Source organism: Sphaeramia orbicularis, chromosome 16 (assembly GCF_902148855.1).
Source record: "Sphaeramia orbicularis chromosome 16, fSphaOr1.1, whole genome shotgun sequence".
In the NCBI taxonomy this organism is placed as follows: Eukaryota; Metazoa; Chordata; class Actinopteri; order Kurtiformes; family Apogonidae; genus Sphaeramia; species Sphaeramia orbicularis.
Genome location: NC_043972.1, coordinates 45,687,647 through 45,702,990, shown reverse-complemented (window position 1 = coordinate 45,702,990; position 15,344 = coordinate 45,687,647). Strand labels below are relative to the sequence as shown.

The 15,344-nt window shown below is 36.5% G+C and overlaps 1 protein-coding gene across 2 annotated transcripts in view; it reads right to left on the bottom strand.

Annotated features, from left to right (window-relative positions):
* LOC115434862 (sialic acid-binding Ig-like lectin 5) overlaps window positions 1-15,344 on the bottom strand; it is a 29,299-nt gene that overhangs the window by 7,977 nt on the left and 5,978 nt on the right. Inside the window, exons 2-6 of one of the 2 annotated variants that reach the window (XM_030156984.1) lie at window positions 13,050-13,178; window positions 8,395-8,796; window positions 4,295-4,606; window positions 3,935-4,198; window positions 248-520 (exon numbers count right to left, since the gene is read on the bottom strand). In XM_030156984.1, the coding sequence (XP_030012844.1) occupies window positions 248-520; window positions 3,935-4,198; window positions 4,295-4,606; window positions 8,395-8,796; window positions 13,050-13,113 (1,315 nt within the window). In that variant the 5' untranslated portion in view covers window positions 13,114-13,178. Of the gene's footprint in view, window positions 1-247; window positions 521-3,934; window positions 4,199-4,294; window positions 4,607-8,394; window positions 8,797-11,524; window positions 11,612-13,049; window positions 13,179-15,344 lie in introns of those variants that run through there. The other variant, XM_030156985.1, reaches the window with a different exon arrangement.

Here is a 15,344-nt window from a genome sequence, read left to right as displayed (position 1 = left end):
GAAAAGGACTGTCATGACTGAACTGAGGTTTACAGAAGAAAAAAAACAAAAATCAAACAAGCAAAAAAAACCAACAGACTATGAAATGTAAAACTGAAACTTTCCCCCATTTTGTCTTGAGCTTGTTCTCTTATTGCTTTTTGAGCTGCAGGCATGTCAAACAGATGTTTCTGCACCAACACAACATCAAAGTGAATAAACAAGAAGAGTGTTGGTTTTTTTTTCTTTGTTAGCACTTTGCACACACCTTCTCCTCCCTCCAGCAAAACCAGGGAGTCATTTCCCAGCGCATTAAAGGCGAAGCAGATCACCCTCAGTGGTGTGTCCATGTGGCCTCTCAAAGTCGCCTTCAGCGCTTCTGGCTCAGTTGTAACAGAAAGGTTGTAGTCGTGAGGTGGAACGGTACCATTGATGCTCCAGGTGACAGCAGGTCTGGGGTTAGAGTCCACCATGCAGCGACACAGAACCTGTAGCTCCTCCCACACACAGGACGACGACAACTGGAGGATGACTGGTTTATCTGGAGAACAGAGACATACTTCAGCAACACATCACAAGTGGCTTTTCCATTGTTCAATGTTGGAAAAACTGAAGTGTGTAATGTTGGTTTTTCCATTAAATCACAAATACGATGATTTGTTGTTGTTTTTTTGGTCTCAAATGGCATCAAATGTAGATAAATTGTACTTTTAATCTCATTTGGTTATTTTCATTTATTTTTACTTATTTATTTTTAATTACCCCCATTTTCCTCCTTTCTCTTTCTCTCTCTCTTTCTCTCTCCTTTTCCTTTCTCTTCTTCTCATTTAGTTTCAGTTACCTAATGATTGTCTTTGGTTGTCTCCCTGATTTTTATTCTTTTTATTTTTAATCAATTATTATATATATATGTGTGTGTGTGTGTGTGTGTGTGTGTGTTGTTGTTGTTGTTGTTTTTGAGAAGCCCACATCACAGCAGTCACACCACAGACACATCTTACACACTCCACCACACACAGAACATTTACACAACCAAGACAGGACATTAATTTTTATTACTGACTGACATTTTGTTTCTTTTCTGTATTACATGCCATGTATCTTAATCCCCCCCCCTCCCCCAATTTGATAATGTAATGTAAATGTACATATTGTATAATACTGTAAATCTCTTTGTCACTTGGTGTCGCTTCAATAAAGGTTAAAAAAAACAACAACAAAAATAAGATGATTTGGTTTTTTAGCACGAGATGACATGAGAAGTTATTCCATAAACATGGGGATGAACATAAATATCACATTGATTTACAGATATATTCAGCATTATTATATATTACCCTACTGCCCCCAGTGGCCTGACTTATCAGTACATGGTGAATTTTTTGGACAGATGGATGGACAACTAAATGATGACAATACCCTGCAGCCAGTGTGGCTGAGGGTAAAAATGATTTGGTTCCCTGGTGTGTCCACACATACTGCACCATGTTTCTTTTAACCCTTTATTGGGTAAGTGACTATTTTTGGTAATTTCCTCAAACATTAAATACGGGGCCAATCCCATGCCTCAGTGAGGTCCAGAAGCATGTTGGGTTTTTTTTATTATAAAACTATACAGTGATACAGAGAGATTTTATAGATATTTTGAACCTGTAAATCGTGAATATGACTGATTTTTGTCAGTTTATGACCTTTTAACAGTTGTTTTATTGCATGTGTTTACTTTTTAGCAAGTGCTGCTCAGTTGTTTTAAGGCAAGAGGAGGTAGATGATGATGTCAAATAATGCACTAAGGTTGAAATTTTGAATGTCAGAGTGTTTCAATGAGTGCCCTATAAAGGCTTAAAACTCTTCTTTGCTTGTTGTAACATCTATCAACATCCGTTTTTTTTTTTTTTTTTTTCACATGACTAATTGCAGAAAAAGGTCTTTGCATTGCAGTTTGTATGATATACAAATTTTGCTACACCCGAAAAACCACCTCTTGCCAGCACAAAAACTTTTCATCAAAAAACGAGAGTTTCGGCAAATTTGTTGTTTTTTTCCATTAGGCAAATTTTTATGCGCAAGTTATATTCGCCTAATTTGAGGGTGAATGGAAAGCGACTACTCTCATTATACCTTAACATAAGAGAGCTAGGAAACCATCAAAATACTCTGCACTGGTTAATAAATGCAGCTTATATGTTTTTCACACGCACAAAATGTTTCATTGAATCTTGTTCTCCATCCTCATTGAAAATATTTAATCTGTAAACATGCAAATATTGTTAATTTCTAAATCTTATCTGCCGTGAACTTGGTATTTCTTGTGTTACCTGATGACACCAGGTCGATACATCCAACATAATGTAAAAGTTACATACAACATCAGGATTAGCTCCAAAATTCTGGTGAAGTTAAAAAAACAGTTGGACTTTTTTTTTTTTTTAATTTTCATTTTTGGTGAGCACTGAGACACCCCTTTAAAAACACTAATTTGAGAAAACTCAGATCCACATATCAGTCGGCTGGTTTTTGTTTTTACAAACATACACTGATGTTATCCCAGATCTGTTGTCAAGACTCATTGCTAATAAGCCACTACTTACAGATGACTTAGTTTGCCTTAACCCATAAAGACCCAAACAACCACCGTCGACCAAAACCATCTACTGATCTAAACTGTATAATACCTGCTGATCCACTTATCTGATCAATCCATGTCACTAATTGGTGTAAAATGCAGTTTGTCATCTTTTTATGGTCATTAAACATGACCCATTTGGATGTTCAGAGCCTCCATAATGAATGCGGAAACACTATCATCTTCTACAACATTGATTCACCAGTAAAACCCATGGAGTTGGATCAGTGACAGTGGATGGAGATACTGGGTTTATGTTCAGTTAGTGATATATTTGAATGAAAAAGTCACTTTTTTTCAGTTTTCTGTTTTAATGCAATAACCTTTGAATTTACTCTAACTTTTCATGAACATCTACATGATCAGTGAATTAAATATAGGGGAAAATACATGATTACACTGAAAAATGCATAATACAGAGGATAATTTTATAATAAATGGTGATGAATCACTTAAGAAAGGTTAAATAGAGCGAAAAAATAATTTGAGAACCGCCAGAAAAGTAGCTCTGGGTCTTTATGGGTTAAGGTTAGATTTAGATTTTTATGAGCACCAAGAAAATGTATTCCTTCAGGCAAAGGAACGTATAACAACATTATGCACATTGAAAGTCAAAATTTTCAATGAACAAACATTAACACACTAGTTTTAAGTGTAGGGGATATAAAACACTATTACTATTTATGTGCAAAACACTACAGAAGACAAAATCTTAATGCTTGTACAGTACAACACTAAAACGTGTATTTCACTATATGGAGGAAAACTGAATAATATTTTAAAATGTCAAATACTGTGTACTACCAATGTAAAATATGTAATGTAAAAATGTAATAATAATAATAATAATAATAATAATAATAATAATAATAATAATAATAATGATAATAATAATAATACTAATAATAATCAGACATTTGGACAGACATACATCAGTGTGTCAAATGAGTTTGTGTTTGTGTATGTGTATGTGTTGACAGTGAATAGTTTTAACACAGTAAATAAATGTGCCAGGAAGGGTAACATAAAATATGTGAACCTATATGCAGTTATCAGTTATTTAGCAACATACAATGTGTTAAAACACATTAGCATCTTTGTATGCAATACTGACTGACACAAAATGTGTTTCTTCTTCCTGCTCCTTTTTCAGTGACTGAAAATCTGGTGGTGTTGTGGGTATGAATGTGGGTACAGTGTATTATTCAATTTATTCAGTAAATTGAAAAGTGAAATGAATAGAATAAATGAAATCTGAGTCGAAAGTATCTGTGTTGCTGTATTATGCTTTAAGCCTGTATATGTGTAACTATACATGCGTGTTATTACATTGTATGTTGAGGACTGTGGGTGTGGACCCTCCCCAGCCAATCAGGTTCTGAGCTGAACAGCGGACCCTCATGTCCCGGGTCACGTTGTACACCCGGACAGTGTGCGTTCGCTGGTGCAGGTGCACAGTGCGTCCATGTTGGCTGTAGGACCAGCGGTACTCTGAGGCCGGAGGGTCTGCTTTACATGAGCACATCAACAAAGCACTGCCCCCCTCCTGCACCAGCACCGACTGCACCTGGACCTTCACATCTTTTGGCGCAACTGCAGAAATTTATTTAGTAAAAAAAAAAGAAGAGGTGAAAGAGTTGTACAAACTGAGCCAAGAGGAATAAAGATATAAATCCAAATTCTGCTCACATGTCACATGCAGATCCCTCGCTGCAGCCGCTGTTTTTTCACCAGGGAAACTGGCCTCACACCTGAGCCTGGGTTTGACCTGATGTGAAGCAGTAAAGGACAGGGAGGACAGTAACACCGGCCTGTGGGCCTGAGGGAAGAGTGTGTGTACTTCCCCAGCCTCGGTGGTGTTCAGCTCAGCTCCTCTTTCCCAGCTCCACTTCAGGGCTGGAGGTCTGGAGGGGCACTGATAACTGATGGAGCAGTTCAGGGTGACCCGCTGTCCCGCTGTGGCTGACAACATGCCAGTGATGACAGGAGCCTCAGGAGTGTCTGGCATTCGACAAAAGCAAATATTTCTATAAGGCTATGTGATTTAAAGGGGTCATATTTTGCTAAACCCACTTTTATTAGTCTTTGGTTCTTTTATTTGTGTATTTGGACCCTAATAGTTCAAAAAGTTCGAATTTGAACCCTCCAGGTGCTGCAAAGCTATCTTTATATTCATTTTGGCAAAAACTGAGTGGATTTCTACAACTCATTTTAATTCCTGCTTAATTTGTTATGTTTTATAACTAGTGACGTCACGACATTTGCACATATAAGGTCCAGACTTCTGACGAACATTTCTCTGAGTACGACATAATTGTTTGTCAGCAGCAGCAGTTGTAGTCCATACTGAAAATATGTCCAAACTTCGAGTCAATTACCTAAAATGTTCAGTTGTTGGTTGTATTAACAAACACAAGTGGCAGCACAGTCAACAACCTGGAGGGGGTGGAGTCATGTGCAATTAATGGGCCAGCACTCAAAACGACCTTTCTGGTGTCATTACTCAGAAATAGGGTTGAAGATGGACCTGTGGAGGTGAATTAATGAAGAATTCAGACCCAAGCAGAGCATCTGCAGTTTATGTAGACCACAGGGAAATGTTTTAAAAAATGCAGAATTCTATTTTTAAAAAAAGCAAAATATCACTCCTTTAAAGCCATTATTCAAATCCATATATGGGTCAATATCACTACAATGTGCCTGTCAGACTTCAAAATGTCCCAAAAAACCCCATAAGATTTTCTATTTAACTTTATGTTCAATGTATTAAGTCAACTGTAGGCTGTTAGAAATATGAAACAAATATGTCCACCCTGTCACTAACAAAAAAATAAGTGACAGGGTGGACAGTTTTGGCTAAAGTTAGAATTTACTGACCACATGTTGTAGGTCATCTTTGAAGAGGACTGTGTAATGTTCAACAAATATATCTATAATTTCTGAAAAGTTTTATATTAAATGATATTTTGTGGTGACAGGGTGGACATGATAAGTCTGACCACATCTAAGTGCAAACACAAAATGATGAAAGTTTTGAAATGTAAATGTAAATACTAAATGCTTTGCACTCAAAATGATGATGTAATCAGTGATGTCATCCATCAGATAATTAAAGGTGCGATTCCCCCAGAGTAACAGGGTGGACAGCAATTTCAAGGACACATATGGAATGTTAAATAATATTATGAAAATTAAATATAAATTACCAAAATTCCTTGTTCTATCAAAAAACTTATTGAGTATACTGTCAACACCTAAAAAGTATTTACATTTTTTTCATTAAGTATTTATTAAACTCACTAAAGTTAGAAGGGTAGTGTGAGGAACATGCGCAAATCATGAAGACTGCCTCAAAGAAAATTGTATAGAATAATAAAATCATATTTCAAGAGGTTTAAAATTGTATTGCTATATGTGTAAGTGTTTGCCCATTTAAAATAAAACCCCAGAATTTCATTATTACCCCGCCCCCTGAAGAGGAGGCAAGGGGTATTGTTTTTGGTTCAATTTTTTTCTTTGTTTGTTTGTTAACACTCTATCAGCAAAACTACTGGTTTGAATTCATACCAAATTTAGTTTATATATTGCCAGTGACCTAGAATAAATGCAATTACATTTTGGGAAAAGTAGGTTTAAAGTTAAAATTTTTAATGAACTTTTAAAATCTTTTCTTTCCCCCATTTACTTATAATGAGTGAGATTTCACATGTCTTTAAAAACATCAGTTTTATTTCAATTTACTTCAAACTTGGCACGTATATAGAGGCAACTGACATGCTGACATCAGCACATGTATAGACATGATGACATCAGCTGGATCCATGCCAAAATAAGCTACAGTACGTGTGAGAGGTGGGGTTGTTGTAGCTGGCACCACTTGTTTTGTGATGTGTTCATGGTGACAGTTAGATTCTGCTGGGGGACACAGAAGGCACTACATAGTGATACTGACCCATATGTTAAATAGTTAAGGCCTTTGACCTTTTTGTTGGTTTAACCCTGTGTCTTCCAAACTTAGGAATGGAACCCAAAGTGGATTGCAGTGATGTTTTATTTGGTCCTCAACATGCAAAGGAAAATTTACTGTAATAATGTGACATGAATTCATTTTTCTAATCAAAACTGAAGTGTCCTCTGCAAGACTTTATAAATGATGACTTTGCCAAAGCCATGCAAAATGTAAAGCAGAGGTATCAGTAAAAGATAAAACAAGGTAAAAATGACATAAAATATGTAAAATTTGAAAATGATGAAACATGAAGGACTTGACTTAAGATGATAATAATAACGTAAAAGATGTAACAACTAAAAAGAAAAGGTCAAAGAACTAATGAACTTAAAATAGTATAAAAGACATATCACGGTGAAAACAAAGGATGCAAAACTTTATAACTATTGTTAGTTTAGTGTAAGAGTGGTTTATGGTTTTCTTTAATTGCTTTATATGTTTGAAAGGAAAAACTATTTGCCCTTTGTACTTCAGTAGCGCAGTAAATCATGCCGACTGGAGCATACGTCTGAGCTTTTTCAGTTGCTGACCTTTGCATAGTATTTGACTCAATTCTCTATATTAAGAATGTCATAACCATAACTTTTATCTAAGTCAAATGTTTGTTGTGATAAGGGAGAATAGTAATTAAAAATATATTCAATATAATTGTTACAACAAAGATGTATATTTCTACAAATCTCCAACTGTGTACTTTGTAGTGGTCAAAACTAAATTCAAGACATCTAAAATTCAAAAAACAAAAATACAGGATCATACCATTCAATACAATATATCACAGAATAGAATAGAATAGAATAGAATAGAATAGAATAGAATAGAATAGAATAGAATAGAATAGACAAAATCAACATTTCAACTATTCAACATAAATATATATGAATTGCATTCATCTCAGAACAAACATATTTTTTTTCATCCATTTATATTAGGCTTTTAATTTCTGTCACATTTTATAAAGTGGATATTTATAATGAATGAAATGGATGACATTATGAATATTTACTTTCTTTGAAATCAGTGAAATCTAAAATTAAGATGATGCTATAAACAAGTGCAAAGAATAATTCGAAAAAATGTAATTACAGATATCCACAGGTGGCATTATGACTAGTAAAAATGGAACTGACAGTTGTTATAACCTGTAACAGTTGGACTTCAGATAATCGGAAATGACAGTTTTTCCAAGAAAAAATGTTTTTCAAAAATGTAATCATGGATATCTACAAAAGCCCATTTTGACTGTAGGAAAGCTTGAATTATCTGTAACATATATAGTCTTTGCAATCTACCTTTAAAAGATCTACTGTGTAAGATTTAAGGAGATTTAGAAGAACTTAAGAGCAAAAATTAAATTCAATACCCATTAGCATGTTTTGGTTTTTGTATAATCATGCAAAACTATGAATCATTATGTTTTCATTACTTTTGAATGACCCATTTCTTGTACATGTGACAGTGAGAATAGAGCACTTCTCATGGAGTCCATGTTTCTACTGAACGGACTTCCTGATCTCTATTTTTTCACTTTATAACAAGTACTATCCAGTATTCATGTGCATTCCCATCATCTATTGTGCCTAAATGTGGACCTGGAGGAACATCCCCAACATTACAAAGCCACTAAAGTCTGAGCCTTTCACTGATAAAACATTGATGTCCAAGTTACATAATGTCCATCCCTGAAGTCCAACAACCTGTATGAATTATTTAGATGTTAAATGCAGACAGAAAACAGGTTTTACAAAATAAAAAGCGGTATAGTAACCCCTCCACTCACCTACAACATCCAGGTTAAAGCTCCTTGGTTTCCCCCAAAGTAAGTCATCACCTTTTTTCAGAGCGATCTCGAATGTCCGTGAGTCATCCTGACTGATCCGTTCAATCTTCACAGAGCAGTCTCCATTTGTAATTTGCCCAAAAAGTGATGCCCGGCCTTGGAAATCCCGGCTCACCTGATCTCTGTCCTCGCTGTTAAAAGCGGTGCTGCGGAGAGGGAAGAGGTGGCCTCCGCCTCTGAACCTCAACCTCACATCCACCCTCTCCTTCCTCATTCTGAGAGGATGAGGAGCAGGAGGAGTAAAGGAGCAGGGGATCACCACACATGAGCCCACCAAGGCCTGGACATGGTCTGGGACTGAGGGCACAGGGGACAAGGCCTGGACCCCCCTCCACAGGACCACTATAATGCAAAACAGTAAATACAGTGAAATGACCAGAGGTGTCAGAAGTGTTCACATTCATTTCTCAAGTAGAAGTGTAGATACTAGAGTTTAAACAGACTTCTGTAGAAGTTCACGTATCAACTCAAGCTTTTTACTCAAGTAAAAGAGAAAAAGTACTGGTTTCAAAACTACTTAACCCTTTCATGCATTGCGGCCACTACAGTGTAAAGCTATTCTCCAGCTGTTCTCTTGTATATTCATGGGTTTTGTTGTTTTATTTGCATATCAACCAACACAGTAGACGCTTATGCATCATCTCAAACACTGCAATTCATACCATTACTGTAATGTTCTTGATAAACCTGATCTGCAGTAATATGTTTGAGTGTAAATCAATTGCTAATTGTTATTAGACTGTAATTAGCAGGGTTTTTTTAAACAAAAAATAGTTGTCTTTTTTTGGCATATTATTAGTAGTGAGTAATAACCAGTATTAGAGTATGTTAAAATGTAAGAAAACATCAGATTAGCGGCATTAAAAATGTTTTATTTGATAGTTTTCACACAGTATATCAGTAAATGCAATGTTTCTTTGCTTCAAAAATTAAATGCATGGTGTCCAGCTGAGTGGACATTTTTGTGACTCCATGGAAAATAGGTTCATAAAAAAATTTCCATCACATTGTTTTTTTCATGCCTAAAGAGGAATAAAAACATTCAGGAAAAAAGTCTTGATTAAGGTTCTCATAATTCATGCATGAAAGGGTTAAAGTATAAAAGTAAATCTAAGGGTAAAAAATCCCATCAGGACCACAGCTAAGGCGGTGCCACAGGAGCCTATAGTGCACTACCCCACCTCCTCTAAAACCATTTTTCTAAAGGCCATAATGACGACCATGGCTCAGGAGGTAGAGCGGGTCCTTCAGTAACCGAAGGGTTGGCGGTTTGAATCCCGCTCTGTCCTAATCAGTCTCTTGTGTCCCTGGGCAAGACACTTCACCCTCCTTGCCTCCAGTGTCACTCACACCAGCATATGAATGTTTGGTGGTGGTCTGAGGGGCTGTAGACAGTCACGCTTCAGTCAGCCTGCCCCAGGGCAGCTGTGGAAACAGGTGTTGTTTACCAGAGTGGGAATGTGAGAACAAATGAATAATGGATCAATAATGTAAAGTGCTTTGGGTGCCTAGAATTATTATTATTAAAATGTTAATGGTGAAACATTTGGGATGCACTAGTCTACCAGCTGCATATGCCCATTGAAAATGAAGGCATTTTAGTCCAATGCAAACGTATTAAAGAACCATATGTGGACTACTGAGCATTAACACGTGTTTCATGGAGCAGAAGGCATGAGGATTAGTTGAATGTTTTGGAATGGTGCAAAGTCAGGTGTGATGGATCATGTACAAACCAATAGGGTGTCAGAATTTTATATGTTTTTACTTCTCATCCAACCACAGTTAAATTCACCCTATCTGGATGGCACAATTTATCTGGATAGTTTTTATTTATTTGAACGATGACAAGCTGGAATGAAAACAAGCCAAAATTTAACAGGAGTAACGAGGCTATTTTTAAAATGTAAGGAATAGAAAGTACAGATAATTGTGTGAAAATGTGAGGAGTAGAAGTTAAAAAGTTGTCTGAAAAATAATTACTCTAGTAAAGTAAAGATAACCAAAATGTCTACTTAAGTAAGGCAATGAAGTATTTGTACTTGGTTACTTGACACCTCTGGAAATGACAGGACCCTGTATGAAGCGTAAAGATTTTTAATGGAGTATTTCTTAAGCATAAAGGTTCACACTTTTAACCAGATGGACAAAATCAGTTCTGTGACTAATTGTTTTCTGCAGTTACAAAGTTAGAACTGTTTCCTGCACTGTCTCAAAAAGTATGTGCAAATATTTCACAATAGATCCATTTTTAGAAAAGGGAAGACAGCCACTGCATTTTGGCACTGGAACTGAACCATTTCTTAGTCCATGGATCTTATTTAATTAAATAATACATGGAATATTCTTATCAGATTTTCAGCTCATGTCAGAAAAATCAGCACATTGACGTTCATAGAGTCAATAAAGGTGTTTCTAATTATCCATGGAACACAAATGATTACATGCAGCTACAATGTACACCCTCAGGACAGTACATTCTGCAGCTGCAGACAACAGAACACCAACTATTTGTCAATCTCATGAATTCTTATCATTATTTTTAAATTTTACTATTCATTGTCTTTGTAGGTTCCCACTTGCCCAGGTCATCATTCTTCATGGTAAGTCTTCTCGGGTAGAACTACAAAGATTTACTATTCATTATTCAATTTTTTGTCTTTTTTATTTTATGTTTTAAACTGTTCAAGCATCATGAAAGTGTCACTGAGTGATAACCATAGTTATTACAGTTTACAAAAACAAAAACTATAACTAGCAGTGAAAAACTATGAGTAACTACAATAAAAACATGTTTTTTAGTTTACTGAATGTAGTTAAAGGTCTTTTAATAGGTTATGCGTTCTCTCATCCCATCCTTTTCAGCTTCTATAAATGAAAGCTTTCCTTCTAAAACCTAAAAGCAAATAACACTACAGCAACATAAAAACTAAAAAGACTGATTTCCCCAAAATAGAAAAATAAAATAAAATAACTTGACTAAACCAAGCAGAAAGAAAAGACCAAACTGAATTTAACAAAAAAACAAAAAAAAAAAAGTTTGATTGTATAAAAACTCTTAATTACTCACCAAATATGAGAGGACACATAAGAAAGACAGTGTCCACATGCATGACTGCTCCCCTGTTCTCCCAGCGCAGACAGATGGACGGATGGACAGAGGAGCAAAGAGGGGGAAGTTGGACGGTTTCATTGTCCTCCTTGTTTTGTGTACTTGACTGTGATACTGTAAAGTCCTTTTTTTTGGGTTTATTATTTAATCCAACCTATCCTACTGAGTTATACTACTGTAATTTAAAACCCTGTCACAATATGTATAGAACAGATTTACAGCTTTACTCTTATTTTACATAACAAAAGATGGAGGTATTACATCAAGTGGTGTTTCCAGGGGAAAGAAAGACCTCAGCAAGTAAATGTGAGACAGCACATGACAATGGATGAGTCACTCTCATGCTGGTAGCTATTTCCTCCAAGGCTGGTGTCTACACATACACAGCCCAAATCAAACACCTTTAGTCTGATTGGACTGATAATGAAAGATAAAAACACAGAAAGTTGAGTGATTAATAATTAACTTTATGACCTGATACTGATTTATTGATTTGTGCGATTGTAGTGACACTACACACACTGAAGTGTAAGTAGGTCACAACAGTCATGCAAAAAAGATAAATGAACAGGAAAGCTTCTGAATGCAAAAGTTAAAAAAGTGGAAAATATAATACTGTTAGTGTGCATTTGTTTTTTATACAGAAAATAAAGGATTAAATAGTGAGTTGTGTGGTCCTCTGTCTTTATTTATTTATTTTATTACTTTTAACTATTTGTATTGTTTTATTTAGAGCATTGTTGTAGTGTTATGTATTTATTTATTGTTTTTCATGCATTTCTTTTAATTGTTTTATTGTTTTTATGATGTGCAGCATTTGGAAAAGTTCTTGTTGTTTAAATGTGCTATATAAATATATTGCATTGGATTGGATTAGATATGCATTTTTTTCTAATATAGAAACATTTTTCATTTAATATTTTCCTTTTATTATTAAGATTTACTTAATGCCCTGTTTCTGCAAGATCAAACAAAGCGGAGTAGTTTCGGGCAGGGACAAAGACTTGAACTTTCTGAACTATGGACCCTTTGAACGCTTGTTTTGAATTACTGTCTAAGTCACGGAACTCCACCCCCATCTTGGTTTATAAGACAGGACACAACAGTTTTTCTGCCAAGTCTCACGTCTGCAAAGGCTAAAGATCACAGAGAACCCAGGACAGAATGTAATGCTTTAATATCTAATACAGGTAAGTTTTTAAACTGAAAAATGTACAGGGCATTGATCCAAGGTTGTTTTCTATGCTGTTCGCTCATTGTAGACATGAGGACTTAAAAGTTAATTGTGGGATCTTGAAAAACCTCACCATGAGAATCATATATCATATTGTTTTTTATCTTTCCAGTCTTTTAAGAAGCCATGAACTCAACCCAGCAGTTGCTCAAGTCCCAGAGAGACTTGCTGCTGGCCTGGACTCGTGACCACCCGGCGCCCCTGCTGCGTTGGCTACGTGATGCTGAGGTGCTTTCCTCTGGTCTGTACCTGTCTCTGCTGGAGAGGGCACCCTCCAACGCTGTGGCCCAGGCTTTAGAGACAGTCTGCGCATCTGAAGAAAGCAGCCAAAAGTTCTTGGAGGTGTTGAGGGAGGTGCAGGATTATTATGGAAGGGACCTGCAGGTGTGGGTGGAGACACATTGCAGGAATGATACCAGCAGAAAACCACAGCCTGCACCAGTGAAAGTAGAAGGTGAGTTTGATTAGTTCATGATAAAAAAAGAAGTAAACACCGGGAGTCAATATTTGCCAACCTGACCGTCTGGTGTCAAGAAAATGCTCCTCTACAAATTGTGAGGTGCCAATAAAAACACAATATCTCATCTTGAAAATAGACAGATTATTAACCCATAAAGACCCAAACATCCACTGTCAACCAAAAGCATCTGTTGATCCACTAATCCTATCAATACATGCAAATAATTGGTAAAAAAAATACAGTTTGTCATCTTTCATGGTCATCAGATATGACCCATTTGGACGTTCAGAGGCTCCGTGGTGAAGGTGAATGTGAAGTGTTCCCTCCTGGAGGATTCTGTTGGTTTTCTGTAAATTGGCTTGAGAGTTTGATTTCTACCAACTCTACATGTGAAGTGTCATGAGATAACTTTTGTTATGATTTGGCTCTATATAAAAAAAATTTGATTGATTTTATTGAAAGTGGAAACACTGTCATCTTCTACAACATTGATTCACCAGTATATTCTGGGTTTATGTTCAGTTAATGATATATTTTACAGAAAAAGTCACTATTTCTTCAGTTGTTTTCTTTGACTTTACTCTGAGCTTTTATGAACATCTACATGATTAGTCAATTAAGCATAGGAAAATAAGTGATTTCCGCTGGAAAAATGCAAAATCGAGAGGATAGTATTATAACAAATGGTGATAAATCCCTTAGGAAAGATTAAATAAAGAGAAAAATTTATTTGGTAACTGCCACAAAAGTCACATTGGGTCCTTATGAGTTAACTGAAAATCATTCTGAACTATTACAAATGTTGATGTTGAAACAATGTTATCCACAGAAAAGAAACCTAAAGGTGCCTTTGCTAAATTGTTTGGAGGAAAGAGTATGGGATTCACCCTACCTGCTGAAACCAAAGGTAGGCTTTTTAGTCATGAAAATAATTTGCAATACTGAATATTAATGTAATTTTCCTCATGTTGTTTCCATGTCTTAAATTAATTAAATTGCACTATTGTTATGCAGCCAAAAAAGAACTGAAACTCAGGAAGAGTGTGAAATCATCCACCCTTCGAGGTATTGCACAGATCAGTTATGATTTTATGAACAAATTTTTCAATCTCAGTAACATTTCCTAACATTATATCATGTTTGGCTTCTTCTTTATGTGCAGTTCCAATTTCTGCTCATAAAACAACCCTATTAAAACGTACAGAGCAGATGAAGTGTTACGCAGAGGGGGAGGAAGCAGCTTCAAACTCAGCCTCTCACATTGAGATCCGCTACACTGACCTTTTTGTGACAGAAGACAGTGACTTAATTGACAACAACCAGCATGAGTACTTTGACCTGGCGAGCAGAAGGGCCAGGATCTATGTTCATCAGGCTTGTCAACGGATAAAACCGTGCCATCTACTGAGCCCCCAAGAACCATCAGGAAGGCCCCCCAAAAGAGTGAAGGTAAAGGGAATCGCTGGCATTGGGAAGAGTGTAGCAGTTCAGAGGCTGGTCTATGAGTGGGCAATTGGAAAGAATATGCGTGAGTTTGACTGTGTTTTTGACCTGCGCTTTAGAGAGCTCAATCTGGTTGAAGCACCAGTCAGTTTATTGGAGCTGCTTGGAGAGCGGTTTCGGTACCTGAAAGAAGTTCTCCCTGAACTTTTCACATCACCAAACTCTTTGCTCTTCATCTTGGATGGATTAGATGAGTTCAAGTTCCCCCTTGACTGGAACAGCCCTGACAAGGACATTGACATCAGTTCAAAGGTGCCAGTGTCAGAGCTGATGGTGGCTTTGATCAAGGGAAGTCTCCTCCCAGAGGCGTCGGTCATTCTCACATCAAGACCATCGACTGAAGCTCCAAAGCGCTTCTTCCAGAGATGTTGTGTGGTTCTGGGCTTTGAAGAGAAACAGGTGAAGGAATACACCTCCAAGTTCTACAAAGATGGTAAAGTTGCTGAAAAAGTCTATGATTACATCTTGAACAACGACAATCTCTTTGTGTTGTCCTTTATTCCACTTTATTGCTACATCATTTGTACTGCCATGGCTGAGTTCTTCTCGACAAACCCCCAAGATGATGGCAATGCAAAGTC